At 60.7% G+C, this 27,108-nt stretch overlaps 13 protein-coding genes across 13 annotated transcripts; 6 read left to right on the top strand and 7 right to left on the bottom strand.

The window, feature by feature from the left end:
• Positions 1-197: 197 nt before the first annotated feature.
• Positions 198-4,790, top strand: PAN0_003d1813 (p-loop containing nucleoside triphosphate hydrolase protein; the record flags this gene model as incomplete). The annotated part of the gene is made up of 1 exon (XM_014802770.1): positions 198-4,790. One exon carries the CDS (start codon positions 198-200, stop codon positions 4,788-4,790), a length of 4,593 nt encoding a protein of 1,530 aa, XP_014658256.1.
• An 805-nt stretch (positions 4,791-5,595) lies between these two features.
• PAN0_003c1812 (uncharacterized protein) lies at positions 5,596-6,709 on the bottom strand (the record flags this gene model as incomplete). Its single annotated transcript, XM_014802769.1, has 3 exons — positions 5,596-5,782; positions 6,093-6,352; positions 6,590-6,709. 3 exons carry the CDS (start codon positions 6,707-6,709, stop codon positions 5,596-5,598), a joined length of 567 nt encoding a protein of 188 aa, XP_014658255.1.
• A 264-nt stretch (positions 6,710-6,973) lies between these two features.
• Positions 6,974-9,438, top strand: PAN0_003d1811 (inner membrane protein yicO; the record flags this gene model as incomplete). The annotated part of the gene is made up of 2 exons (XM_014802768.1): positions 6,974-7,168; positions 7,465-9,438. 2 exons carry the CDS (start codon positions 6,974-6,976, stop codon positions 9,436-9,438), a joined length of 2,169 nt encoding a protein of 722 aa, XP_014658254.1.
• A 246-nt stretch (positions 9,439-9,684) lies between these two features.
• PAN0_003c1810 (uncharacterized protein) lies at positions 9,685-11,586 on the bottom strand (the record flags this gene model as incomplete). The annotated part of the gene is made up of 1 exon (XM_014802767.1): positions 9,685-11,586. The coding sequence occupies one exon, from the start codon at positions 11,584-11,586 to the stop codon at positions 9,685-9,687; it is 1,902 nt and encodes a 633-aa protein (XP_014658253.1).
• A 957-nt stretch (positions 11,587-12,543) lies between these two features.
• Positions 12,544-13,503, top strand: PAN0_003d1809 (galactose mutarotase-like protein; the record flags this gene model as incomplete). Its single annotated transcript, XM_014802766.1, has 1 exon — positions 12,544-13,503. The coding sequence occupies one exon, from the start codon at positions 12,544-12,546 to the stop codon at positions 13,501-13,503; it is 960 nt and encodes a 319-aa protein (XP_014658252.1).
• A 151-nt stretch (positions 13,504-13,654) lies between these two features.
• PAN0_003d1808 (uncharacterized protein) lies at positions 13,655-14,467 on the top strand (the record flags this gene model as incomplete). The annotated part of the gene is made up of 1 exon (XM_014802765.1): positions 13,655-14,467. The coding sequence occupies one exon, from the start codon at positions 13,655-13,657 to the stop codon at positions 14,465-14,467; it is 813 nt and encodes a 270-aa protein (XP_014658251.1).
• A 125-nt stretch (positions 14,468-14,592) lies between these two features.
• Positions 14,593-15,576, bottom strand: PAN0_003c1807 (aldo/keto reductase; the record flags this gene model as incomplete). The annotated part of the gene is made up of 1 exon (XM_014802764.1): positions 14,593-15,576. One exon carries the CDS (start codon positions 15,574-15,576, stop codon positions 14,593-14,595), a length of 984 nt encoding a protein of 327 aa, XP_014658250.1.
• Positions 15,577-15,871: 295 nt separating this feature from the next.
• On the bottom strand, positions 15,872-18,445 carry PAN0_003c1806 (metallopeptidase; the record flags this gene model as incomplete). The annotated part of the gene is made up of 1 exon (XM_014802763.1): positions 15,872-18,445. One exon carries the CDS (start codon positions 18,443-18,445, stop codon positions 15,872-15,874), a length of 2,574 nt encoding a protein of 857 aa, XP_014658249.1.
• Positions 18,446-18,624: 179 nt separating this feature from the next.
• PAN0_003d1805 (nicotinamide N-methyltransferase) lies at positions 18,625-19,734 on the top strand (the record flags this gene model as incomplete). Its single annotated transcript, XM_014802762.1, has 1 exon — positions 18,625-19,734. One exon carries the CDS (start codon positions 18,625-18,627, stop codon positions 19,732-19,734), a length of 1,110 nt encoding a protein of 369 aa, XP_014658248.1.
• Positions 19,735-19,828: 94 nt separating this feature from the next.
• Positions 19,829-20,869, bottom strand: PAN0_003c1804 (DUF1295-domain-containing protein; the record flags this gene model as incomplete). Its single annotated transcript, XM_014802761.1, has 1 exon — positions 19,829-20,869. The coding sequence occupies one exon, from the start codon at positions 20,867-20,869 to the stop codon at positions 19,829-19,831; it is 1,041 nt and encodes a 346-aa protein (XP_014658247.1).
• Positions 20,870-21,479: 610 nt separating this feature from the next.
• On the bottom strand, positions 21,480-22,640 carry PAN0_003c1803 (uncharacterized protein; the record flags this gene model as incomplete). The annotated part of the gene is made up of 1 exon (XM_014802760.1): positions 21,480-22,640. One exon carries the CDS (start codon positions 22,638-22,640, stop codon positions 21,480-21,482), a length of 1,161 nt encoding a protein of 386 aa, XP_014658246.1.
• A 956-nt stretch (positions 22,641-23,596) lies between these two features.
• On the top strand, positions 23,597-25,273 carry PAN0_003d1802 (uncharacterized protein; the record flags this gene model as incomplete). The annotated part of the gene is made up of 1 exon (XM_014802759.1): positions 23,597-25,273. One exon carries the CDS (start codon positions 23,597-23,599, stop codon positions 25,271-25,273), a length of 1,677 nt encoding a protein of 558 aa, XP_014658245.1.
• A 126-nt stretch (positions 25,274-25,399) lies between these two features.
• Positions 25,400-26,650, bottom strand: PAN0_003c1801 (hob1p; the record flags this gene model as incomplete). The annotated part of the gene is made up of 1 exon (XM_014802758.1): positions 25,400-26,650. One exon carries the CDS (start codon positions 26,648-26,650, stop codon positions 25,400-25,402), a length of 1,251 nt encoding a protein of 416 aa, XP_014658244.1.
• Between the last annotated feature and the right edge of the window lie 458 nt (positions 26,651-27,108).

The raw sequence follows: 27,108 nt of genomic DNA, 5'->3' as shown, positions 1-27,108 counted from the left end.
CCCCCAAATCGATGCTCGTGGCTGCGCCGGCGCGACTCAGCTTTGCACCACATCTGTGCTGGCCCAACTGGTTTCCGATCCAGATAGCTTGAAAAGCCGGCCCTCACATCGAGGCTGATCAGACATCGTCTGTCCCTCCTTATCCTCATCCACAACCTCCATTCTTGGGGACCGCACGTCTTCCAGGTTCAAGAACGATGGCGGCGTGCAACGATGGCGTCTTTACGCCTGTCTCCGACTGCCGCTTCTTCGACTTCACCATCGCCTTCTCCAACGCCATCTTCGTGCTTCTGCCGTCATGCCTCGCTCTGCTCCTCATGACCGTCAGGCTCGTGCGCCTGCGCCGCAAGCCCGACATCCCCACCGCATCCGCCCAGGCCCATCTCTCGCTTTTGCGCTCGTGCACGCCCCACTCGGACCCCATCAGCCTCTTCGGCGCCTTCGTCTACGTCGTTCATGCAATCCTCAGCTTGGTGCTCGTCGCGGTCCTTGCTGCGCCCTCGTCTCGCTCGCTCCGACATGCTCTCGACGACAGCACCGGCATGGCCAGCGTCGTGCTTGCATTCCTCACCGCTCTTCTCGCCGTGCCCCTTTCGGTGGCAGAGCGCCGAAAGACGCGTGGAGGCTACATGCTTCTTCCTCTGTGGCTCCTCGCATCCCTCTTCTTCACCGCCTGCCGCATTCGAACCTTCAATGCCGTCCCGGCGATCCGATACAGCCCCTTCTTCCACGTCTACATCCTCACCTTTGCCTGCCAGGCCTTCATGCTTTCGGTCGAGAATGCCAACGGCGTTCGTTCGACGCAGCTCCAGTCCAGCCACGAGTCTCGCGCGAGCTTCTTTTCGCGCCTCCTCTTCATCTGGGTCATCCCGCTTCTCTGGACTGGCTTGCGCAAGCCACTCGAGATGCAGGACCTCGACGAGCTGAAACCCGAATATCATGGCCGCTCTCTTGCCCGCGCCTTTATCGCCAGCTGGACGGGCGCGCCGATCGAGCCCGACTCGGGATCGGATGCCTCGGAGCACGCACACCTCGCACATACGGGACACATCGCCGACCTCAAACAGAGCCCCTCGCGCACCAGCAGCGAAGCCTACCCGCTCGAGAAGCTCGGTACTTCTGCGTCCGAATTCGAATCGGGTGCACATGGATCGGTACCCAAAGCTATGCCTCCCTACACGCGCGCCTCGTTCCCCAAGAGGAGGGTGTCGCGTAGTCTGCTGCACGCCACCCTGCACGCCTTTCCTCTTGCCGCTCTTGCGCCAGTCCCTTGGAAGCTGCTGCTCACCGCCACAGAGCTAGCCCAACCGCTGCTCGTCTCGACTACCCTTGCTTTCGTCCAATCGTACTCCGACGTCAGCGAGGGCGGACAACCTTCCGCGGCACAGCCTGCTGTCTACGGATGGGGTCTGGTGGGTGCTTATGCCTTTGTCTATCTCGGACAGGCACTTGCCACTGGTCAATACTGGTACGCCAGCTCGCAGCTCATGACGCGACTTCGAGGAGCGTACATCGAAGCGATCTACCGCAAGGGTCTCAACCTGCATCTCCGCACTGCGCGTACCAGCGGCGGCGGCAAGGCGGCCAATCTGATGAGTGTCGATAGCGAGCGCGTAGTCAAGGCCGTCGATGTCATCCACTCGCTGTGGAGCGGTGTGATCACCATTGCCGTCGGTGTCTATCTGCTCTATAATCAGCTTGGTCTCGTCTTCTTCGCGTCCATGGCGTCCGTCTTTGCCTGCTTCCTGCTCACCCCGTTGGCGAGCCGCGGCATCGGCGCCAAGCAAGCTGCTTGGAGCAGCCAGACGGACAAGCGTGTCAATCTTACCGCCAGCGTCACCTCGGACATCAAAGGCGTCAAGTTCTCGGCATACGAAGACGTCCTCCACGACAAGATCTGCAAGGCTCGTGCCGACGAGTTGTCGGTTCGCAGCAACATGATGAAGCAGGTCACCGGTGTGGTTGTCTTTACCAACTGCACTAGCGAGATGCTGGGTCTGTCCACCTTCATCACACTCATCATCGTCGATAAGCTCAGTGGCTCGTCCCGCTTCGACCTCAACACCATCATCACTACGCTCACCATCTTCGACGTGCTGCAGGATCCGCTGCTCAAGATCGGCCAAGAGTACTCGTACCTCCTCCAGGCCTATGCCAGTATGCGACGTATCGAGGAGTTCCTCAACAGCGAAGACAAGCCGGACGTGCAGAGCGCGGTGGATGAAGGGCTTGCGGCTCGAGCAGCAGCGGCGTCGAGCGCAGACCGGGAGCCGTCTGGATTTGCCGCCCGCTTTCAGAACGCAGAGCTTGGCTGGCAGGATCAAGCGGTCTTGTCGCAGGTCAATCTGGAGGTCCCTCGTGGATCGCTGACCATGATCTGCGGTCGTCTGGGTCAGGGCAAGTCGACGCTTCTGCAGGCCATGCTCGGCGAGTCGGACCTGCTCAGCGGCAGTCAGCAACTTCCGCTCCTCGCCGATCGCATCGCCTACGTCAGCCAAGATATCTGGCTGCAGGAGAAGCGCTCGATTCGCGAGAACATCATCTTTGCCACGGGCGAGTACGACGAAGAGCGATACACGACCGCGCTGCGTGCATGTGCGCTGTTGGAGGACATCGACGGCTTGCAGGAGGGCGATGCTACTACGGCAAGCTCGCTCAGTGGCGGTCAGCGCCAGCGTGTCGCCGTGGCGCGTGCCATCTACAGCGATGCCGAGTCGTACCTCTTCGATGATATCACCAGCGCTCTCGATGCCGAGACGGCTGCACACATGTGGCGGTCGCTCATGGGTCCCTCGGGCCTGCTGAGCGGCAAGACGGTGGTCATGGCTACCAATGCCGTGCACTTGCTGCACCACGCGCAGCTCATCGTTCGTATTGACGGCGGGAAGATCGCCGAGCAGGGCCGGTATGAAGAGCTCTCGTTGAAGGGCAAGGATGCCATCTCGCGCGCCAGTCTCGACTCGAAGAGGGCCTTGCCTGCGGCTGACGTTGCCAACGACAAGCCCGTCAAGAGCGGAGCTGCGGAAAAGCAGGAGGCAGTCATGACGGGCTCCGTCGGTTGGGGCGTCTATGCCAACTGGGCCAGGGCGGCGGGTCTCTGGAACTTCGGCGCCTTTGTCGCCTGCAGTGTGCTTTCGACAGTGGCGCAGATCGGTACGACCTATCTCCTGCAGGCCTGGGCGACTTCGCAGCAGCGCGACCCGTTCAAGGCGCTGGGTGCCTGGATTGCCGGCTTCGTCGCGTTGATCCCGGGCAACGCTGTTGCTCTCGGATTGGGATTCTGGGTCATCTCGCTCTACTGCGTCGAATCGGCCGGCAACAAGCTGCACGCCGGCGAGCTGCGAGGCGTGCTCTCGGCGCCCATCTCGTTCTTCAGCAAGTGGAGCTCGGGCCAGATCACCAACCGCTTCTCGCAGGATTTGTACAACCTCGACCAGACCTTTACCCAGGCGTTGACCAACCTGGTCTTTATTGCGTGTGGCGTGGTCGGCGCTCTGATCACCATGATCGTGCCCGCACCGTACTTGGCCGCTCTGGCTGTTGGGTTGATTGGCTTTTCGTGGGCGCTGCAGCGACTCTACATCCCGTCGAGTCGACAGTTACGTCGGCTCGAGATGGCAGCCAAGAGTCCGCTGTACTCGCTCTTTTCGGAAACGTCGTCGCCGTCGGGCCTGGCGACGGTGCGTGGACTGAAGCGCGAGGCGTCGCTGGTGGAACTCAATACGCAGTCGCTCGACGTTTCGCAGGCGCCCTACTACCACCTGTTTGCGGTGCGCAGGTGGCTGCAGACGTGGCTGCTGCTGTTGACGACGGTGGTCAACGTGATGCTGGTGCTGCTGGTGGTGGTGCTGCGTCATTCGTCCAAGGCAGGTCTGTTTGGTGTGGCGCTGGTTCAGGCGACCTCGCTCGGTATCATGCTCAACCACACCGTGATCAGCATCACCGAAGTCGAAATCGCCGGCGTGGCGCTCGAGCGCGTGCGCGAGTTCACGGATCTCCAGCCTGAGGAAGAGGCAAGCCCGGAGCGCAAGCTTACGAATGACAATGCGCGCGAGACGATTCGAGGCGATATCGAGTTCGACAGCGTCACGGTCGCATACGGCGCGGATCTCGAGCCTGCGGTCAAGGAGCTCAGCTTCACACTGCAGGCTGGGCAGAGGTTGGGCATTGTCGGACGCAGTGGATCGGGCAAGAGCACGACGCTGCTGGCGCTGTTCCGGATGATCGAGATGCGATCGGGAGCGATCCGAATCGACGGACGCGACATCAGCGCGATGGGCGCACGTGAGCTTCGGTCGCAGATGACGATCGTCGCGCAGAATCCGCTGGTGCTGGCGGCGTCGATTCGCGAGAATCTGGACCCCGAGGGTGTATGCAGCGACGAGGAGATGTGGGATGCGCTGCACAAGTGCCATCTGGCCGAGTTTGTCAAGAAGCAGGACAACGGGCTGGAGGAGGTGCTGCTGACGGGCAAGTCGTTCATCAGCTCCGGGCAGAAGCAGTTGCTGTCGCTGGCACGCGCACTGCTGCGAAAGCGCAAGATTCTTGTGCTCGACGAGGCGACCAGCGCCATGGATGTCGAGACCGACGCGGCTGTGCAGAACGTCCTCGAGACCCAGTTCGCAGACTGCACCGTCATCGCCGTCGCGCATCGCATCGCCACGATCATCGGGTTCGATCAGATCATCTGCATGTCCGCTGGTCGCGCCATCGAGAGCGGCACACCGCAGGACCTCCTTAAGGCCCGCGGCGAGTTCTGGGCGCTCGCTGCCGAGCAGAAGTGCGTCTAGCCTTGTTGATATGCAGACACTTTGTTAAGATGCGGAACTCGCCTTGTTGCAATGGATACACTTTCACACCTTGAGCATTTTGGCAGTGACGCAGGCTCACTGCAGGTGCGAGTCGGAGATCGCCGTGTTGCCTGGCAGGCGGCAGGGCGGGAAGCTGTCTATCTTTTGTCGTCACGCTCACTGTGTGGACGTGCGCTTTGTGCAGGTAGGAACGTTCCACGCTCGCACTTGGAGCATCTCGTTGAGCAGCCGAAAAGTCGGAGGCTCGCCGTGTCACTGTACGAGGATCGGCATGTTACAATGATACCGCAATGACACTTCTGGGAGACAAGCTGTCGGAGTCTTGGCACCTACGTACGATGCACGGGAGCAGCACCTGGCTCCGATACGCAAGCAGCCGCGTTGCGATGCAGTCCAGCCTCATACGCTGTGGCATTCTGATGTTGCCGCGATACGAGGACAGCGATGTTCTGGAAGCGAACAAGCCACTCCCCTTGCCTCGCTCTGATACGAGGGATGCTCACGATGCAACGGGCCCAGCTTGAGCAAGATGGCGGACTGGGAAGCGGAGGATGAAGCTGGCTTGTGCTTCGGTCAAGTCCGAGCGGTCCTACTCGCACGGGGTCACGCGGGGAGGGCTCGTATAGATAATGAGTCCCGACGATGGTGGCGTTGAGATTGCGGGGTAATCGCCCTCGAGATAAGGGGGCCCGGGATGCCGTGCGGGGTTGGGAACGAAGCGATTGCGGGAAGCACACAGTCATGCGCACCGAGATAAGTTTTCGGAGATGGCCGAGACTCAAGGTCATCGCGCGGATGCTATTGGTGGCTGCAACAAGGGTGGCTGCTTCTCTGCAATGTGTGTCGTTTTGACGTGGGAGATGCTTCCCGAACGTCGTGTCGCCTTGTTCATGGCAATCTCGGCCGCGTCGTCAACACCGTCGATACCGTCGTACAACAAGAAGAGCACAAAGTAGGCTCGAGTTGGAAGACTGCGGCAACGAGCAGCGTGCTTCCGGCCGACAGAACCAGATCTGCTCTGGAAGCAAGATTTTTTTTTTTCTTCACTCAAGCCGGGGGATTTTTCTTTGACAGGTAGGACACGGCTTGTTGTCGTTTCAAAGCCCGCGCGAAGAGCGTGATTGGCAGCCACAGAGATAGCATAGTTCGGCGCGCCTTTGCACCTCGTGGACGGCGGCCGCAAGGATGTCTCGAATGCGAACACCAGTCGCACGTCGAGCGCGATGGCCACGATGCCCGAAATCGCCACGATCAGCTTTCTGCCCGTCCTCCTGCACCTACTCTAGTCGCAGGCCGAGAGACCTGCAAACAAGAGGGCTGGAACGGGAGCGGTCGCGAATGGGTTTAGCAGGAACTCGCTTATCGTTGCGCTCGTGCAGACGTGCATTGGCTCGGCCGTGCGCATCTTCGCCTAGTGTAGCAGCAACCCTTCCCAGCAAGGGCGTGTAGCACGACTCTCGCTTGCATGGCAGCCGAAGAGCGACGCATTGGTTAGTGGGCTGCGCCGCCGCCGCCGCCGCCGCACTGGCACTGGGATGGGGCTAGCCGAGGTGAAAAGAACGATTTGCCCCTCGTCCGCTGCCCACGACAGCATGCAACGACGAAAAAAGGTGTGAGAACCGAAGTCCGAAAATTCACCGCCGTGTTGCTTCGCGCCAGAGCTGGGCTGCCGGTGGAAGGGATTCCGAGAGAAAAAATGCAGAGCTGCTCTCGATCCGAATCTTGATGCAAACCAAAGCTCGCATGCTGTGTGTGGGGCTTCTTCTACGCCAACGTACTGTACAGTGCAGAGGCGCGCGGCGCGTAGAGACTAGTCCTTCGGATGTAGCCTTGGCAACCACATCGACGTCGATCCAAGTCAAGCGAAGAAGCAGCGTTGGGTGGGCGGAAGCGCGCATCCCGTAGGACGCTCTCAGCCAGGCGTTGGCAGCAGGGGCAAGGCTGAACAAAAGTTTATTTATTTACTTTGCCCTGTCAAGCGGCGTTCGGGGCATGGATTTTTTTTTATTTCCCACTAAAAATGAAAAGTGGCAGGTCGCACGGTCGTTGCCACCAGCTGAATCGCACAAAGCTCGTCCGACGCTCTCTCACGCCTTGGGTGGCGTGAGGAGGGGCGGGAGGGAGTGAGAAAAAAAAATCATTTTCATTTTTCTTCATTTTTCATGCCCCTCGACCGCCTGTCGGTTTGGCTCGAGTTGGCCCTGCCGGAAAGCTTTGGCGGAGCTTCGGCCTTCCTGACTGGGCCTCCGGATCGCTATCAGCAACTGAACCTCGCGCTCCGCTGCGCGCTCTCGCTCGCCTCGTACCTGCTGCTCGTCCAGCCGGCAGCATCTCCTTCCGGCGCACCCTTGCCAGTCGTATCGCTCTGCCTCACACAGCGAATGAGATTCGGCCCAACCCTCGTGCATGGCGTTGGGGCTGGAACCCTTGTACAGCAGCAGAACTTGCCACCAGCGACCCTTCCCCCCTGCGAGCACCCCTTAACATAGTGCTATCCCCTCCGTTCCGCTCGTCCCTCCCTCCTCACCCCCATCATCCTCACCACCTTTCACCGACCTCGCCTTTCGGCTGCCCCTTCCGCCGCTCGTGTCTTGACTGACAACGGGCTAGCGTTCTTCGCCACCTTCCTATCTGTGCCAGCCATCACGGCCAGCACCAGCTTATCGACAACTACCCTCACCATCAGCTAGATCCTAGTATTGGTTTAGCAGCCATCATGGGTGTTCCCGAGCTCATCAACAACCTCAACCGTGCCGTCGCCACGTCGCCGGTCGGCTACTACTTCCGCCTCGATGGGTCTGGCCACCCTCTGTCGCGCCCTGGCTCGCGCTTCCTCACCGAGCTCCGCGCCGGTCTCGTCACCTTTGCCGCGATGGCCTACATTCTCTCGGTGAACGCCAGCATTCTCAGCTCGTCTGGTGGTCCGTGTGAGTGCGCCAACACCGCCGACGACCCCGTGTGCGCCAAGGACGCCGCGTACCAGCAGTGCACCGCCGTCCTCAACCGCGACTACGTCTTTGCCACCGCCATCTCGGCCTGCGTCGGCACGCTCCTCATGGCGCTCTTTGCCAACATGCCCCTCGGCCTCGCCCCCGGTCTCGGTGTCAACGCCTACTTCGCCTTCACCATCGTCGGAACCGCCGGCACCGGTATCATCCCCTACAGCCAGGCGCTCTCTGCCGTCTGGCTCGAGGGCTGGATCTTCTTCATTCTCTCGCTCTTTGGTATCCGTCAGTGGCTCGCCCGCCTGCTGCCCCACAGCATCAAGCTTAGCACGGGTGCGGGTATCGGCATCTTCCTTGCCTTCATCGGTCTCGGTCCCAACGGTCTCGGTGTCATCGGCGGCAATGCCTCTGATCTCATCGGTCTGGCTGGCTGCCCTGCCCAGTACGAGGACCCCGACACTGGCTTCTGTATGAGCCACAAGCTCCAGGCCCCCACCGTGTGGCTCGGTGTGATGCTCGGCGGTATCTTCACCGCCCTCATGCTGCTGTACCGCGTCAAGGGTGCCTTCCTCATCGGTATCCTGCTCGTTTCGATCGTCTCGTGGCCGCGCAACACCTCGGTCACCCTCTTCCCGCACACCTCCGCAGGCGACGACCGCTTCAACTACTTCAAGCAGGTCGCCAACTGGAACGGCCTCGGTCTGCTCGGTCCCAAGAACATCGACTGGTCCGGCTACAGCAACGGCAAGGTGTGGTACGCTCTCATCTCGTTCCTCTACATCGACCTGCTCGACACCACCGGTACGCTGTACGCCATGGCTAGCCACGCCGGTCTCATGGATGCGCGCACCGGTGACTTTGAGGGCTCGTCCGCCGCCTACCTTTCCGACGCCGTGGCCATCTCGATCGGCTCGCTCGTCGGCTGCTCGCCCAACACCGCCTTTGTCGAGTCCGCCTCGGGTATCGCCGAGGGCGGCCGCACCGGTCTCACGGGTCTCGTCGTGGCGTTCATGTTCTTCCTCTCGCTCTTCTTTGCGCCCATCTTCGCCTCGTTCCCCTCGTGGGCGACCGGCTCGACGCTGGTCATCGTCGGTTCCATGATGGCTTCCAACACGGCGCAGGTCAACTGGTCGTACGTCGGCGATGCTATTCCCGCCTTTGTTACGATTGTCGGCATCCCGCTGTTCTTCAACATTGCGTACGGTCTGATTGCGGGTATCTGCTGCTACATTGCGCTCAACGCCATCCCCTGGGCGCTGGTCAAGATCTCCAAGGGCAGGATCGTGCCCGATGGCTGGGACACGATGAAGGAGCCTTGGGGCGCGAGGATGGTGTCGGCCAACGACGACTCGACCGGCATCTGGGCAGTTCTGCCGCCGTGGATGCGCAAGGTGATGAGCGGCAACTACAAGTTCTGGCAGATGACCGAGGACGAGATCGAGTTCTACCTCGAGGGCAGGCGCGAGACCCAGCGTCTGGCACAGGAGAGGCAGGACCAGATCGAGAACGAGCGAAACGCAATGTACGGCGCCGACGACGTCGAGGCACGCGCGTCCACTTCGTCCGCAGAGCATGCGGATGAGAAGCACTCGACTGGAAGCCCCGCTTTCTCCCCCGTCGATGTCCCTGCCCGCCTGCCTAACGACGCAGAGGTTCACCACGTCACCGGCACCGCTCGCTAGAGTACCTCCACCCACCTCCCACATCCCCCACACATCCTGAAAATACAAGCATGGCGCCACACTCGGTGCCGCAGCTTTGCTCGGTCCTTTTCACACTTTTGTACAATGTTCTCACACCACCAGCAGCGGCACCACCGCCGTGCGCGGGGTCGCTTGTTGCGCTTAATACCACATTCTTTGCTCACGGATATCCACGCGCTCTTGTCAGTTTGCAGTGTTGTACAAGATTCATCGAGGTTGCTCGAGCTAGTTGGTCTCGACGCCGAGCTTTGCAAGGAGCGCATCGGCGTCGCGCAGCGCGTCGGTAGTCTCTGCGTGTTCTTCGTCCTCGCCATCGTCCGGGACGGCGAGAGCCTTCTTGATCTCGTCGAGTGCCGAGCACCAGCGCACGTTGGCGGTGTCGGTGATGTACCCACCCCCCGGGCCGGGGACCATCTTCTTGGCCGGTCGTGCGGGCGATGTGGGCGTTGGCTCGGCCGTGGTCTCATCCTGCTGCGTCGAGGCTTTGAAGGCTTCGGCGAGACCCCAGCGCTTAAGTGTTGCTTCGCCGAGCGTCTCGTCGGCTGCGCCCGTGCGCTTACGCCTCAGAGACGCCGTCGAGGGGGTGGGGATAAGCGACTGCTTGGCAGGCGTGCGTCGCGACGCCTTACCCTTGGCTACAAACGCCGCAAACTCGCGCTGGTCCGACACACTGCCGCAATTCGCACACCCAAGCTGTCGTTCCACCGCATTCTCTTCGTCCTCCTGTGGGCGAGAGGGGTGCTGGAATTCGAGCGCCGGAATGGCCTGTGGCACCGGCTTGCGTTTCGTGTGGCTTGCAGTACTGGGCGAGTGACGCAGCGCAGTGGAGCCCGGGAAGAACGCTCGCGGGAAACCGTTGAATGTCGCCTGGCGCTTGAGCGGCGAGTTGGAGAAGCTGCGCTGGGCGCGCAAAGGTGTGCCCGAGTAGGTGCCGTCCGGCGAGGTCGGGCGCGACGATGTGCGTGGCGGGGTGTTGGGACACGCGAGCGAACGCAGCGACGCAATCGACACCGGCCGCGCGAGGTTGGTCACGTACTGGAACGGAATCGTGCGGCCAGGTCCACACTCCTCCGTTTCGACAGGCGTGTCCCAGAAGCCCCTGGCGGCGGGGAGCTCGGCCACTGTATCCTCGCTCTGCGCGCGCTGCGAGCGGATCTCGGCCGCATACGCCGATTTGGTCGGCGAGGGCGGCTCGAGCTTCGGCGTGCCGACGGCAGGCCCAGGCTGGAAGCTGTACGAATCGTTGGATCCCTCGAGGGCTGCCGCAACTGCCCGCATGCTGTCCGACTCGTGCATGCCTGCTGCCTCTGCCGATGACAGCGCCGATGCCGACGTGCGGGTACTGAGCACAGGCTCGGGAGCGACGAGCGTCGTCTCGCGCGTCAGGTAGTCGTCCTCGCTGATATCGGCGATCGTGTGTTGATGCAGCACCGAGCTCTGGTGCCGACCTCGCGCTTTGCGGATGGATGCCATGTCGCCCAGCGACTCGCGCTGCGTTAGGTCCGAAGACGAGCTGGACGATTCGGGCAGGTCGGCAAAGTCGGCCGAGCTCACGGGCGGCGCGCGCGCGACGAGGCTCGCACTTGCACTGCTGCCGCTGCGCTTGAGGCTGAGCGAACGCTTGATCCTCCCCGACTTGCTCGCTACGCTCAAGCTCCTCACAGCGCCTGGCGTTGTTGGCCTCGACGGAGGCGCAAGTGGAATATCGTCGAGCACAAGGTCCCGTGCTTCTTCCTCAATTTCTTCAGCCTCGGCTGGTACCGAGTGCTCGTGAGCTAATGTTGCAGCCTCTGCACCATCGATGACCTCCTGAGCATACAGCGGCTTGATCGGCGTAACTACCGCGGTCTCTGGTGGCGAAAAGGTGAGAGTTGTGGCCTCGGGGAGCTTTTTCTCGTCAAAGGGTGAGGCAGTCGCGGCGGTGGATGTCGAAGAGTCGGACGTGTGCGCAGTGTGTGCAAAGACGTTGCGTGCTTGCAGACGGTGGATGGCCGCGTTGTCGCCTCGTGCGTTTCGTGGAAGCGAGTCGAGAGCATGCTTGGAGCGACAGCCAAAGAAGCCGCCCTTCTTCTTCTTTGGTGGCGGAGTCGACATGGCTGCCGGTGCGGAGGCCACTTTGGAAGGCATGGCGAACCTCGAACGGTGGTGTCGGGATGGTTTGCGTGAACGAGAGACAGAACAGAGTCAAAGAAGGGCTGGATGTGATGAGATGGTGGAGGTCAAGAAGGTGGATGGTCGATGAAGTCGGCGCAAGTGAAAAAGCGGAGAGCAGTGCAGAGTCGGCACATGAAGTGCTCAGGGGTGGGTTTGGGCGGACTGGGCGGACTGGGCTGCAGGGTGAGGCCATGCTCGAGGAAGCTCTAAGTGGCTGCGGGCGTCATCACGACTGCACGTCCCTCGAGTGCCTTGCATGACCGTGTTATCACCGCAGTGCGGAGGGGAGGGGGTCGCAGCAGGTTCGGCTTCCAAAACAGGCAAGTGGGACGGAGCCTCAACGTGCATGCACAAGCGCTGTTCTGGTCGATCTACTCTGCATCCGCCGTACGTCCCGCCCTCCGCCTCTCTCAGCTTGTGCGCATGAGACTTGCTTCGATCCTTGGCATCATTCTATTCTTTTCTATTCCGATGCAGAATCACCCATTCGCCCTCTCCTCCTGTCCGTTTTGATGCGTTGCGTGACGATGGCATGGCGGCTTCCACCGCGAGCTGTCAAGTTTGGCTGTTGGCGGTCACAACACGATAAGCGAGCAGTCACACTCAGGGGCTTCGCATTTTGCAGTCGGAATCGAAATTTCGAGTGGCTTGAATTTTGACTGGCCAACTGCCCGGTTGAGGCTTGCGTTGGATCGTGGCTCAACCGCCTCTCAGTCCAACACCTCGCCCGACGCGATTTTGCATCGAAGATGTCCTGCCATCACAGCGCATCAATCGGGTCGATCATCGGGCATGACTACGCTAGTTCGGTCCGCTAGTTCGGGATGACGGCTTCGACACGGTCCGCGCACGGTTGCTAAACTCCGGCAACGCCAAACAGCTAAGCTTCTTTCTTCCAACCGTTCCGCCATCTTGCGAACAGAAGCCGACATGCCTGTCAACCTGATCAACAACTCGTCGACGGTGCAGCTCGAGCTGCCCAAGTCCAAGGCTTCGGCCGAGGTGCGCCTGTTTGGTGCCACCGTCACCTCGTGGAAGGCAGCCGGCGGCAGCGAGCGCCTCTTCCTTTCATCGGCGGCCGCCCTCGATGGCTCGGCCGCCATTCGCGGTGGCGTCCCCATCGTGTTCCCGGTCTTTGGCTCGCCGAAAGATCATGCCGATGCTCCCAAACTCATCACCAAGCTCGGCAAGCACGGCTTTGCGCGCGATCACGAGTGGGCCATCTCAACGCACGTCCCGCGCATCGACGAGGCAGACAAGGTCGCCGTCACACTCGAGCTCAACACGGACTCGAAGCCCGAGATCAAGGCGGTCTGGCCTTTCTCGACTGTGCTGCGATACACGGTGACGCTGGCTCCGAACACGCTCCACTGTGCCTTCTCGGTGCACTACCTCGATTCGTCCAACGGCGCAGAGATGCCCTTCCACGCGCTGCTCCACAACTATCTGCTGGTGCCCGACGCTACCAAGGCCTCGATTCAGGGCCTCAACGGGCTCTACTACATTGACAAGGTCAAGGGCGGCGAGGAAGCTCGTGTGGATACCGACGACTTTACGCTCGATGCGCAGCCGATCGACCGCGTCCACGTTGGCAGGCACAAGGTTGCTCCAGCGGGCGAGCCGACGCGCGATATCAAACTCGTGTACAACGCTAGCCTGCTGCAGGACCCTCTGGGGCGCATGGGCAAGGGCGTCGAACTGACGCGGTCGGCGACGATTGCCGATACTGTGGTGTGGAACTGCGCCGAGGAGGGCAACAAGGGTATCGCCGATCTCGAGCAGGGAGGTTGGAAGAAGTACGTCTGCGTCGAGCCTGGTGCGGTACACGGCTTCCAGACGCTCGCCAAGGGCAGCACATGGGTTGCTGAACAGACGCTCACTGCCTGGTAGCCAGCATGCCATGAATCGAATGAATTGTCGAGCCGAGTCGCGTGTGGAAGCGGTACAAAATGCCGAGTGTGTGTGGAGGCATGAAGCTGAACGGCGAATTGAGCTCTGAGCGCTCACGATTACTTCATCCACCACCATCACTTCCCGCTGCATGCATCCTATCGTCCGACGCGGGACTGTTCGATTGGGTCTGCTAGGGGCGACCACTCGACGCGCTGGGCTGAGTACGACGTCGAGGATGGCGAAGAAGTCCGCACGCGCGCTGGCGGCCGCCGAGGCCTCGCGCACGCCTCCGACCCAGCCACCCTCAAAAGTGTCGGTCAACGACCTCTCGGCCAGATCGTGCCTGACTTGCGGGAGGGTGATCACCCCGCGCGCCAAATGGGCGTCCGACTGGAGTAGCATCAAGTACTGTTCGGACCGATGCCAATCATCGCGACCAGGTAAACTCGTAGCCCGATTCAACCACTCGGAGAAGGACGCCGCACTGGCGAGGTACGACGGATGTACGGTTAGCGACGACGCGATGCATGTTGATGTGGAGCTGTGGGTCGAGTCGGTGCTGCTGGATGTGGCAAGGAGAAAAGAGGCTACGCTCGACGACGTTCAGCAACAAATATTGGTGCTGCTCAAGGAAGCAGAGGTGCTGCAGGAAAGTAACCACGCAGAAGAAAGAGAGGCCGATTCAGATGGGCAGGATGCAGAGGGGGCGAAAGGGAGGGAAGATGAGCAGAGACATCCGCTGTGGAAGGCGCTAGACAGTGCGCCTGGGCTGCGGGAGCGTATACGACGCGCAGCAAGACGGCTGGCACTCGGCATCAATCACGACTCGAATCCAGCCCAGACAACCATCACGACGACCGAAAGCGGCCGAATCGAGCTGCTCCAAGCCGGCAAAGCTCTTCGCACCGTCGAGGATCTCTCGTTCGCTAAAGGCACACTCACAGTTCGTCGCAAATCGTAGCATCCCATCCGCGACAGACACTTGCCGTGACGACAAACAGCGTGATGAGTGATTGCAATGCCCAACATGGGCTCAGGAAAAAGTTTGGCATTGATGACGAGGGAGAGCACCTTCTATGCACACATCTAAGCCTCGTCGACGTTGAAGCCGACATCCCAACCGAGCTCCTCCAGGGTCCAGCCGATGGCTCTCTTAGTCTGCTTGTTGTATGCCGAGACATTGAGCCTGGTGCTTCTCTTGGGATCCTTGCTAATCGCATCGATCTTCTCCATCTCGGCATCGCTGAGTTTGAGCAGTGTGATGTTTTGCTTCATCCTCTTTTCGTTGGTCGACTTGGGCGCCACCGATGTACCTCTCTGCACCGCCCAGCTAAGCGCAACGTTGGCGGTGGTGGTGTCGTGAGCTTTGGCGATCTGCTCCAAGTCCTTGTCCGTGTGGATGGGCGAGTTGTACTGTCCCAGTGGGCTGTACGCCGTCACATGGATGCCCTTCTCCTTGCACAAGTCGACAAGCTCCTGATCGGGCAGATACGGGTGTGCTTCGATCTGGTTCACTGCAGGAACGACCTTGGCGGTGCGCAGAAGAATCTCCAGGTTCTTGGGGGAGAAGTTGGAGATGCCAATCGCCTTGACCTTGCCGCGGTGGGTGTTGAGAAAGATGTCCTCCATCTTTGCCCAGGTCTCGTTGAACGTTGGACCGAGATCCTTCTGGCTCTCGAGACCGAAGGCTTGGGCCGAGCTCATGTCAGTGGAGGTGAGACCTTGAGGCCAGTGCATGAGCCAAAGATCAATGTAGTCGATGTTGAGTTTGCTAAGCGACGACTCGATCTCCTTGACGGGGTCCTTCACGGCGGCAGGGGCCATCTTGGTGGTGACGAAGAACTCGGATCGCGGAACGCCTGACTCGCGAACAGCCTGGCCAACTTCCTCCTCGTTGGCATAGAACTGCGCCGTGTCCAGGTGGCGGTAGCCGACTTTGATGGCGGTCAGTAGCGCCGAGACCAGCTCGTTGTCGCGGCCGGCACCCTGCTGACCCTGCCAGCATCCCATGCCGACCGAAGGGATCTTGGCGCCCGTGTTGAGAGTAAACGAAGGAATGTCTGCCGCCATGTTTAGTGAGATAGAGCAGTGTATCCAAATCCTCTATAGATGGTGGTTCTGATGCAGGTTTCCGACGCTGGTTCAGTGGCCTTCTTATAACCGTGCACAAGGCTGCCTCGTCCGCCGACATGCGAGCAAAAGCCGTCGGAGCATCTCACACGATCCATTGTGGAGGTTGCACCAAAAATTTCCAGCCTTCCTCCACTTTGTCCAGCTCAGAGTTCAGCGGACGCTGTTGCATTGCCGATGTTCCCGTTGGAGCTGCGACACACACGACTGCGCGATGGATGCCAGTTGGATTCGCTCAGAGAGGGGCGCTCGTATACGCGCCGATGCTATCCATCCATGCGCCGCTCGTTCCATACAGCCCGACAATCCTGCCCTCGCCCGACGCAGGTTCCAACACCCGCAGCGATCCGCCAGTGGCATTGCCTCGCATCCCGCTCGTCTTTCCACTGCGCAGCACTATCTCGACTGCATCGATCCACGCGCCTGCCCTCACCCTGATATGAGCCACCGCATCGCCCCGATCTATCGTAAGTCGGAAGGGCGACCCGCCACACGGACCAAACACGACGCGGGGACCGTTGGCATAGTGGAACTGGAGCCCGTCGAGGCTCGCGCCGCTGAAGATGTCGATGGCGACGAGCTGGGCGTGCGGCGTGTCGTCGCGCTCGTGTGGGAAGAGGACATCCCACTGATGACCCGATGCGTTGGTCTGCCCAAAAGGAAGCGACCGCACGATGGTGCGCCGCGACGAGTCGATACCGGGCAGTCGGAGTGGACGAGCAACACCGTTCTGACGGAAGTCTGGCAGCTCGGCCTGTCGCATATTGCACGCGAGCGCATTGAGCTTAACTCGAGGAGACGTCGGGTGGTTCACATCGAATCCGACCTTCTGGCTAAGGTAGGCTGCGTCGATGACGGTCTGTCGAGGAGGCACCTGTGGCGGCCGCCCATCGGTGGGCAGGTAAAGCCATTCAATATGCGTCTTGTACGCGCCATCCACCTCGATCTCGACTGCGCCGATGCCGGATTCGCACTTGAGCAGCGCGCCTTGCGGGGTGCTAGTCCATGCGGGCTCGTTTTCATTCCACTGCACCCATGTCGTCTGATCGTTCCCTCGCAGATACGGTAGCGGTGGATCCGAAGCCATGTAGAAGCACGGGTGCCAGCGAGCTCTGACCGCCTGTGCACGGTGGATGTGGTTGTGCTTGTCGTCGTTGCCCGCGTGAATGGGTGCAAAAAAGCATCCGGCCGCAACGCCGTTGCGCCGACACCCGGGCTCGCGCGTCATAAAGGCGCGATTGAACTCGACGTATCCACGCGCCATAAGGCCCGACGGCCAGTGCGGGTTGTTGAGTGCATGCCCTGCCTCGTGAAAGAACGCTCCCGAGCCGACGTTGAGCGTCTGCCACGCGGTGGGGCACTCATTCAGATCGTTGACGCAACAGTTTTCGTCTGTCGGCTCCGTATCGAGGAAGGCGGCAGTGACCTGCTGCAACGAGCGGGGTGCTGCCCAGAGCCAGTGGCTGCCCATGACGCCGTGCGATAGACTACCGGGTCCACCGGCTCCAAGTGCTGCATGTGCGCGGATCAGCCGCATCTTGGCGTCGTACATGGTGTCGAGCGTGAGCACAGCCACGGGCGACCAGTGGAGAAACTGCGGCGTCGATGGATCCTCGAGCGCCTCGCGAGCAAAGCCGTGCATCGCTCCCGCGTTGCGAGCGTTGGACTTTTGCTGTGCATTCTCGGGATCGCGGAACTCGCGCAGAGTTCGTCGTGACTTGAGCAGGTGGATGTGCGGAAGTGACTCTAACGCACGGTTTGGGGCGCTGGACGATCCGGGCGCTGCGTCCGAGTGCGCATCGTCGAGCTGAAAGGCGCGCCTTCCCATACCGTGTCTTCGCATCTGCTCCGCATGGAAGGCCTGCCACAGGTACGCTTGGAGCGCGATGCGACGCTTGACCTCGGCAATGCCTCCGGACCGAAGCGCCTCTCGCCTCGGCCCTGGGGGTGCATCTACAATGGCTCGGTCTGCCTCGTCCAGAGGTCCGCCTCGAGGCCCTGCGGCGATATCGAGCTTGTCCATCGCCCTGTTCAGGAATCTTGAAACTTTGTCCGTTTTGCGCGGTTGAGTCGAACTGGTGGCTTCGTTGCTGCCTGGCTTTGGCGGGACAAGAGGGGGCTTGCGCCCGTCATTTTGCCAGACGGGCGAGTCACACGCTGCGACAATCACGAGATGCAGAGGTGGAGCGCTGCTAGGCCGATCGTATGTGACCGTGACGGTCTCGCTGCCACTTTCGCTAGACCGATTGATGGTCCAATTGAAAGTCAGGTCGTTCTTGCCGGGTGTAAGGGGTACGAGAGCCTTGAAGAAGCCTTGGTTGATCTCCCAGATTTGCGCTTCGAAGCCTGAGGCGGGGTCATGCGAAACAGTGAGTTGACCATTTGGCGAGCCCGAACCGACAGTGCCTTCAACGATCAGGAGACGGGTATAGACAGACTCGCCAGGCTGCAGATTTGTGAAGCGCAAGCTGGACTTCTGAGACGACGGACGCTGTGGAACGGGTGGAGGAGGCGCCATGTTGTCCGGACGATGCTGGTGCGAGATTAAGAGCGGACCGTAGGTGGACTCTATAGACCGATGGCGCGCCTTCGCTTGGGGCTGCTGAGGAGAGCGATGACGGCGCACGAGGCGAGGAAGTTGCAGAAGCGGAAGAAGGCCTGTCTGGAGACGGCGCGTTCCTGGTCGTCGGTTCGGGAAGAGCTGAAGATGCGCCGCAAGTTGGGCAGAGGCATTGCGAGCGTCGAGTGTGTGCGAGTATGGCAGGCTGATGGTGGTGGGCGGGTGACAAGTTGGGAGGAAGCGGCGCATTGACCATCCCACCTCACTCGCTCTCGGGTGTGCTCCGTGAGCGAATTCCGAGAAATGAGGAGAAGAAGGGTCCAGCTGCAATCCGTCTTCCTGCGAAATTTTAGCCGTTCTTCCTATCCACCTCCTCGTTGCTTCTTAAACAACGATCCATCGTCAAGACGAGCGCACATCGGATCACAATGCGGCACGATGGGAGCGAGGACGATCGCGCCTCCTGCTCAAGCTCCTCCTCGACGCGCAGCCGCTCACGGTCACGCTCTCGCTCGCCGACGTCGCTGTTCGAGGACTCGCTCTTTACGCTCTTCTCGCACAACCAACCGGCACACGGCGACCCAGGCGACGTATGCAAGTACACGCACGACAACCTGCCACCACGCAAAATTGCCTCAACGTCCGGCTCAGGAGCACGCAAGGCGACGCTGCGCTACCGCATCGCGCAGAACAGCGGAACCAACACGAAGCTATTCGCGCACCACCAGTGGGATGCCGGACTCTACCTTGCGGACCTCATCGCCGAGCAGAGCTTTGTCCCGACACAAAGTCAAGCCGCGTCCGAGGTGGCGTTGGGGAAGCAGAGAGATGCATTTGCCGATGTGCGAGGAAAGGCGGTGGTGGAGCTGGGTGCTGGAACCGGCTTGCCTGGGCTGGTGGCATGTGTGATGGGCGCGGCCAAGACGGTGATCACCGACTATCCGGATCCGCACGTCATCGAAAATCTTCGAGGAAATCTCGAACTCGCTCTTGTTCCAAAGCAGCAAGCATCGGACAGCAGCTCCCAGAAACAGCGCAACCCGCATTACGCCGAGGCGCGGGCACGGGTCGAGGTCCTCGGTCTCGGTTGGGGCAATCACGATGAAGAAGCGCGTGTCTACAATTCATCTCTCTCGTCCGGTGGATCGGGCGGGGGGTACGATGTGGTACTAGCTGCCGACGTGCTGTGGGTGTCGTCAGCCCATCCGTTGCTGATCCATTCGATACGCGCGCTGCTCAAGCGGGATCGCAACGCACGCTGCGTCCTCATTGCTGGCTTTCACACGGGTCGACCTGCCGTCCGACGCTTCTTCGTGCAGCTTGCTCAGGCCGACACAACGGGCGATGCGACACTAGCAGACGGTCGATGCGCAGGGATTGTGCCCGATTGGGAAGAAGCAAGCTATGGCGGTATCTGGGAGCGCAACATTGACGGAGCCACACGCGCCTACTCCGACACCGAAGACGACATGGGTGACATCAGCGACCGTGGCAGCTGGGTCGTCGTCGCCTCTCTCAGATGGGCTGATCTGGCATGACCCTCACGTACAGACAGCTGCTGATTCGCAATCCATAGAAGCAGTAATTAAGCACACGGGTATCAACGATACAACAAAAGCGTCAGGAGAGAGTCTATGCTTGGTCGCGGTTCTTCTTGTCCTCGGCTTCGCGGATGGCCTTGGACCCATCCTTGGCCTCGTCGAAGTTGTAGAAGGGGAAGTCGAAGAGGATCGTAGACTTGACCCATCGCGGCAGCTTGGCGTAGAGGCTGTTGGGAAGGGGGATGAGCATCGAGGTGCGGTTGCGGAAGGCCTTCATGCGTTGCCATGCGTCGGTCTCGGTCTGGTCGCGCCATGGTTCGAGGCCCTCTGTGTTTTTGTCCGGACCGTGGGACATGAGGAAGTACTTTTGCTGCGTGGGCTTTTCAGCCAGCGGGATGCCGGAGAGGAAGAGCAGCAGGGCCATGGTGATGAGCGGCGAAAAGATCGAACCGTACAGTGCATCGTGACCGCGAGGCGATGCTTCGGTCGAGTTACCAATAGCCAGCAGCCACACGCCCCACCACAGCAGGATCTCGCCAAAGTAATTGGGCCTTCGCGAATACTTCCACACGCCCGCATCGGTAATCGCCCCCTTGGGCGGCTTGGTGACGGATTTGAATCGGTACTTCTGCACATCCGCCAGCGCCTCTACCACGAATCCGACCGCAAAGAAGATGATCCCAACCACGTCCTTGCCGTTTCCAAAACGCGCATTGCCACCGCCGTTGGCGGGGTTGCTCGACTCGGGCGAGTTGAGCACGTTGACGGGCATCGATATGGTCCACACCCAGATGAGCTGGAACGTCCAGAACCCAAGAAAGCTGAGCGGCTTGGATCGCATCTCGTCGAAGCGCGTGTCGCCGCCCATCTTGAACATGCGGAAGAGCTGGAAGCCTCCCAGACGCACACCCCACAGGATGGCAAAGATGGTGGCGATCACATTGCGCGCATAGTACTGGTCGCCGCAGCAGAGCGTAAAGATGGCGAGGAAGATCACATTGATCGCCGACCAGCAGTCGGTGATCGTGTCAATCTGCAGGCCGAAGGCGATGGCGAAGCCGAGAAGCTGCCAGCCAAGCGAGATGAGGAAGGTGATGGAGAGGTAGAAATCGTCCAGAACGTGCACCACCATCTTGGCTGAGGTGGCTGTCTGGCTCGAACAGCAAGAGGCAGATAGCTGGGATGATGGATGGATTAATGGACAGCGTCGAGGTGGTGGAACTGAGCCGACTTTTAAGAGTCCGAGTCTCAAAGAAGCTGTTCCTCGTCCAAGTCAGCAAGTGGAGGCATCGCCTTCCGATCTTCTTGGCGCGGTGGGTCAGCAGCGCAATTTTGCACGTCCGTCCTCACCCAACAGATCCTCTTCTGTCATCGACCGGAAACGCTCTATCCGCCGAGTGGCGAGACCCTGCGCTCTGCGTCCATGACGACGACGACGACGCAAGGGTTCAGGTGATTCACCCATACCAACGGGATGCGCGCTGCCAAGGCGTATGTCTCCGCGGCGCACAAGAGCGCTTTGCTAAGCCGCATGAAGCTCGCGCTCCGGCCGTGGAACTCGGAATTCGGGCATGCCACTCAGCTATGACGCACCGCTGCAGAAACAAACTCGGCCCAGGGTCTGCCAACAAAGCTCAACAGACCCTGGCTTTCCCTCACACCACATCGTCACCCCTTGCCATGCTTGACCGTTGACATTACACAGCAAACACTGGTGACAGCTTCTGCCTGACAGCTTCTGTTCAATCTAGCAACTCGGCGGCGGTCACCTGCGTAGGGAGCCACACCCCCCTCTCGTCAGCTTGCGCCACCTGCACCCTAACGTATCGCTCGTTCTTGCCGTCGTCCGCACCGTCGGGCGATGCAAACGCTCCGTACGCACACCACGTCTGACCATCGGGACCCGTGAACAAGCTTCCGCTACCCGGTCCGTATACGCCCTGACTCGAGTCCGACGCCAGGATGGGCTGTCCGCGCTGGTACCATCGGCCCACGTCGAGCGGATCTTCGGCGGCATCGATGTAGAGCAGCCGCGTGTTGTAGTTGGACTGGTAGAAGTTGCCCTCGGCGTACATCAGGTTGAGGGTGCTCGAGCCGTTTACCTTGTTGTCGTACACCCAGCTACTCGGCGCTTCTGTATTGACACCATACGAAACCAGGTCCACCACGCCACTCGCCGCACGAGCAGGCGCACCGTTCTGCAGCTGCACGAGCTGCACGTATTCGTGATTCGACCATGTCAGGTACGTGTTGCCGTTCGGATGTACGATCACGTGCGGATCGTAGCCCTGCAGCGCCACGCCATCTTGGCCGAGCACGCGGCCGAGGTCGGTATACTGGCCCAAGGGGTCGTCGGTGTCCGAAATGAGCATGCGCATCGTATCGTCCTGGATCGCAGAAACGGTGTACAGGTATCGATCGCCCAGTCGAACAATGTCGGCAGCTTCGGTTCCCACACCCTTCGGATACGAGACGTTCGAGTACTCGTAGATCGCAAACATCTTGCCCTCGTTCCGGTAGATGTCGTTGAGGTCGTCGCTTGCGCGCAAGAACACCTTCATGCCAAAGTCGACATCCGTCACCAGGTAGAACGGCTTGCCATCGCGAGTGATGGTGAGGAACTGCGGATCGAATCCTTCGCCTAACGAGTTTTGCACGCCAGGTGCAAGTGCAGGCGCCAGGCCCGAGGGGTCTTCGTTGATCGCGTCGCTCCCAGGTACTCCTGATCCAGCCTGCCGTGCTGCTGGGCCAAAACGTCCATAGGGAACATCGTGATACCGGGTCGAGTTGGCGGCACCACCTCCTCCCTGCTTGAGCATTGACGCTGTGCTTCTCAAAGGCCGAGCGGCTACCGATTGGATCGCGGCAGCGGCGCAGAGAGCCCAAGAGATCTTGACGAGCATGTCAAGCGTCGTTCGCGTTCTTCTCACCGTGCTCCAGGCAGCAGTGGATTGCAGAAAAGTAAGGTACTTGGGACGCCGGCGACACAACACCGTCGCGAGATGCTCCCGCTGGCCAACACTGGCGGACCTATATACTTCCGAGATCTCAGCCTACTGAGCGTCCGCGGCTAATTTACGATCTACGGGAAGCTCGAGGGTCGCCTTGCCAGGTTACCCGACGCCGGATGCATCGTCGTTTGCAGCCGCTCCGTCTTGGCAACGCCGGCATCGTCGGTAGAGCTGCAACGATTGCAGCACGCACCGTAGCCGAGATACCTGAACTCTACAGCAGCTGCAACTGTTGTCTTGGACCCTTGCTTTGAGACCGCGTAGCAGAAATGACATGGTTCGTCGGCCGGTTTATCTATCTGGTATCGCGCCGCACTTGTCATCTTGAGCCTGATGAGCTACCCAGGCATACTCCTAGGCGCACTGACACTTTGATTCTTCCTTCTGCTGATAGCGAGAGCTGCCGAGAGCATCACAGCAGGCCGGGGCAGAATGTAGCTTGAAGCGGATCAGCATGAGGCTGTCTGGGTCGGCCTAACAAATTGCACGTTTCGGCCGCCGTGCAGAGATCAACACTTTACGCGCCGCTCAGCTGCGCCCAACGCGTGACAGCCGTGACAGGCTTGTTTGTGCATCCCTTTTGGCGGCCCCTGTGGCCTCAGAGTCGGCCGGAACCCTTTTGGGTGGGTCCGCCGCGATGGAAAGTGCAGGGTCATTTTCATTAGCAAAGTGCAACATCCCCCCTCTGTCTCTGTCTGGCGTCACACTTTCACACCGTCACAGACCAACACCCAACCCACTCCACGAATCCCAGTGAGCACATCACCTCGCGCTCTCATCAGCCACGCACATGCGGAAGTCTACAGCAGCGGAGACGTAGCTGGACCCACACGCCATCTTCACACAAGATGAACACCGGCTACGGAATGCCTTCGCGGCGTCGACTGCGCGGCCCACTTCACCCACGCAATCGACCACCACCTTCATCATTCGACGAGCCCGCATCTTCGCCGCAGTCCTCGCAACAGACTGGGTCCGACGCCGCCAGCATGCCGCCACCTTCATCTACACCATCCAGCAAGAAGCGCGAATGGACGTCTACCATCGGCCGCGGTGGTCTCGGATCGCTGCCATGGGAGCAGATGGGCCCCTCTTCGTCGGGCCCGTCCACTTCGAGCGCCGAGTTCAGCTTTCAGTCCGGTATGGCCATGCCGCAGAGCACATCTACGACCTCGATGGCATCCATGGCATCCATGCCGTCCTCCAGTAGCGCCAACTCGTTTGCCAGCTTCCGACAGCAGCCCACACCCATGTCTGCCAGCCCCTCGAGCTTCCGCACAGCCGCCGATGCAGACGAGTCCGGGTACGCTGCGAGAAACACAATCTTCTCGCGCGGCAACCAGTCGGCGCAAGCAGCGCTGCGCGAGACCTCGCAGGCGCTCCACGAGTCGTCCTACGCGCCAGCCGACGAGCAACCCCGCAAGCGCCGGCGTGGCCTCGCAGGTACCATTGTCGATACTGCACTCAACGCAGCACTGTACACGGGCGCTGCTGCGCTCACCGCCTACTCGCTATGGTCTTCCTGGGGCCATGCGGGAGATTCAGAGCAGCAGCACCACCATCCCGATGCGGGGCCACAGGCGGACATGGGCGATGTGATTTCGCAAAACGAACGATCGGGCACATTCGGTGGCAAGGAGTCCAGAATGCCGCCAGGCGGACTCGAGGAGCCACCGCCGCCCTATTACGAGGACCACTCCACGCCCTCGAGGCAAGAAGCGGCGCCGACCACACCGCAGTCCAACTCGGTGCGCACCCGTAAAGTGTTTGTCTCGTCGCAGCGCAACCGACGCCGACCGACGTTCCAGGGCTCCAAGACGCACCGCCAGAGCACGCCTCGCAAAGCGCTGCCGGACGCCTTCCGTGCTCCACTGACCGCAGACTCGCCGAGCATGAGCGCGAGTGCAAGTCGGGACCTTGCACCGGCACAAATGGAGGAAAACGACGATGATGATGATGACGACGACGAGATGCTGTCGCGGTTCGAAGCCAAGATGAATGCGCTCATCGCCGAGGGCCAGGCTGCGCTCAACTCGACCCCTGTGCTGCAAGAGTCGGATCTGCGCGACATCGATACGCCCTCGCCGTCTCTGGGCCTGGGCACGCACTCGCGCTCCTCGACGCCGCTTCTCGGCCAGCGATCGCAGTTGCCCGCATCGCCATTCGCGTATTTGCAACCAGACGCAGGGATCGCACGCTCCAGCTCGCACCCGGACGAGCTTGGCCCTAGTAGCGGCGGTGCGCTGCCCGAACCTGTCAAGCGCACTTTCGGCACGAGTCTGCGCCACTCGCGCTCGGCGTTTGACTTTCAATTCGACAGCCGACCCGAAGCCGGTGCTGGGGCTGGGGATGTGCGCTCGCCGTTCGTGTTTGGACGGGCCGAGCTCAACGAGAGCGCCACACCAAGTCCGGCGGCGAGGCAGGCACGGCGCACCGATGTAGGCACGCCCACCAGCCCGTACAGCCGCATCCCGCGATCCACCTCGACGCTCAACGCGCGCAAGTCGACCCCACACCACCGCTGACCCCGTTTTATACCCGTCCATCCACCTACGCACTCTCTAATCTACGCGGCCCCACACTCTCTAATCCACGCAACGGACACTGTGCGCCTCTTCTGAGATTCCTCTGTAAGCTGTGAGCGATACTTACTACTCATCGCGCACATAGTTGCCGGGGAATACGCCCTTCTGGCCAGCAACGATGCCGGTCCACCAATCATCAGTCGACTGGGTGCGTTCTGTGACTTCGATCCTATCGCCTGCCTTGAAGCTGAGATCTCCATCCGCGGTGGCGGTGTAGTCGTAGAGCGCCACTACATACGAGCGCGGTGCAGCGCCCGGTTTGGGCTTGATAGGCGGGGGTGGTGGAGGTCTCTTCGCAACGCCACCTGCAGCCGCCGCACTCGTGGGCGAGTAAGCGGGTGGAGCTGCAGCAGCCGCATTCGAGTGGGAGCTAAGAATTGAGCCCGAGCGACTGGGTGCGCCTGCAGCCAAGCCGCCGATGCGCGACCCCGACGGACTCAACCCACCACCACTGGCTCGATTCTGCGCAAGGATCTTGGCGGTCGGCATGGCGCCTCTACGGATCGTCAAGTTCTCCAGTCGTTCGGCTGCATCGGTAAGCTGCGCCATGTACGTATCCTCTACAACCGCGATCGAGTTGTTGGTCAGATCGTACTTGCCCTGCGCAAACGTCTGCAGCCTCTCCATGGTGAGGTAGAACACGTTGAGCTGCATGTAGTAGAAACTGTGGAAGAGCGGCGTCATGAAGCGGCTTGCCATGTCAAAGAAGCGCGGCAGCTCCTCCTTGAGCGCATTGTTGTAGTACTCGTAATCCGCCGCAGCCGTCTCGTACTCCTGCTCCACCTTGAAGAGGTTCTGTTCGTCCTTGAGGCTCTTGTCCTTCTTGTCGCGCAGCTTGGAGTACGAGTTGTTGTGCCTGTCGTAGTCCACCAGCTTGTGGTCGCGCTTGGTGATGTTCTTACGGATGGCCTTGACCACCGTCTGGAAGTCCTTGGTGGGCGCGATCACGCGGCTCTCGATGAGCTCGATCTCGGGCGTGAGCGTCTCCTTGAGCTCGTCCATCAGCTGACCGTACGCGGACAGGTTGACGATGGTGTGCTGCGCATTCGGATGCCGATGCTCCAGATCGTACTCGGATCCAATCGGCTGGAAGAGCGTGTCAAAGTGACGCCCAAAGTTGGCGCCGGAGAGCAGCATGTTCTTGACGGCGTCGCGGAAGGTGGATGCGTCCTTGAGCAGCTTTTCCGAGAGCTTTTCGAGGTTCGTGAAGCGCTGGTTGAGCGAGTCGAACGCCGCATCCGACGACTTGGCCGCCATGCCGATCTTGCTCGTCATGAGGTGCGGCGTGCGCTTCATGGCCTTGGCGAGGCCCTTCATGGTGATGCACTACTATCCTGCTGGGTCTGTGGCGCCCAGGACCGGATGGAAGGTTGTGTAGGGTAAAGGATCCGAAGCCGGGGCGGGAGATGGCGGCGGCGAATGGTGAGGTGGATGTAGGTGGAGACGAGCGTTGGTGGAGTGGAGCAGCGGCTGTGCTTGGGCAGCGCTCGGACGGCTGCCCATCGGCGTTCCTGGGAGGCGCAGCAGCCATACTGTAGACGGCCTACTGTATCGGGCTTGGCTTGGCTCGGCTTCCAGAAAAAGCACGGACTCCAAGCAGAGAGCACAGCTCAGCTGGGGCCCAAATGCGACTTTCCGTCATCGCAGTCCGCGGCGCGTTCTCGGCACAGCTTGCCCGCACCTTTTCTCGTGCGCGTAAATTTTTTTCTCTGCCGAAGTGAACTAACTCCGGCCTAACATTGCTAAACTTCCTCGACCCCGCCTCCTACCGCCAT

Source organism: Moesziomyces antarcticus, assembly GCF_000747765.1.
Source record: "Moesziomyces antarcticus DNA, scaffold: scaffold_v10003, strain JCM 10317, whole genome shotgun sequence".
Classification (NCBI taxonomy): domain Eukaryota; kingdom Fungi; phylum Basidiomycota; class Ustilaginomycetes; order Ustilaginales; family Ustilaginaceae; genus Moesziomyces; species Moesziomyces antarcticus.
The sequence above is the reverse complement of the archived record's forward strand: the minus strand, read 5'-3'. Positions and strand labels throughout refer to the sequence as shown.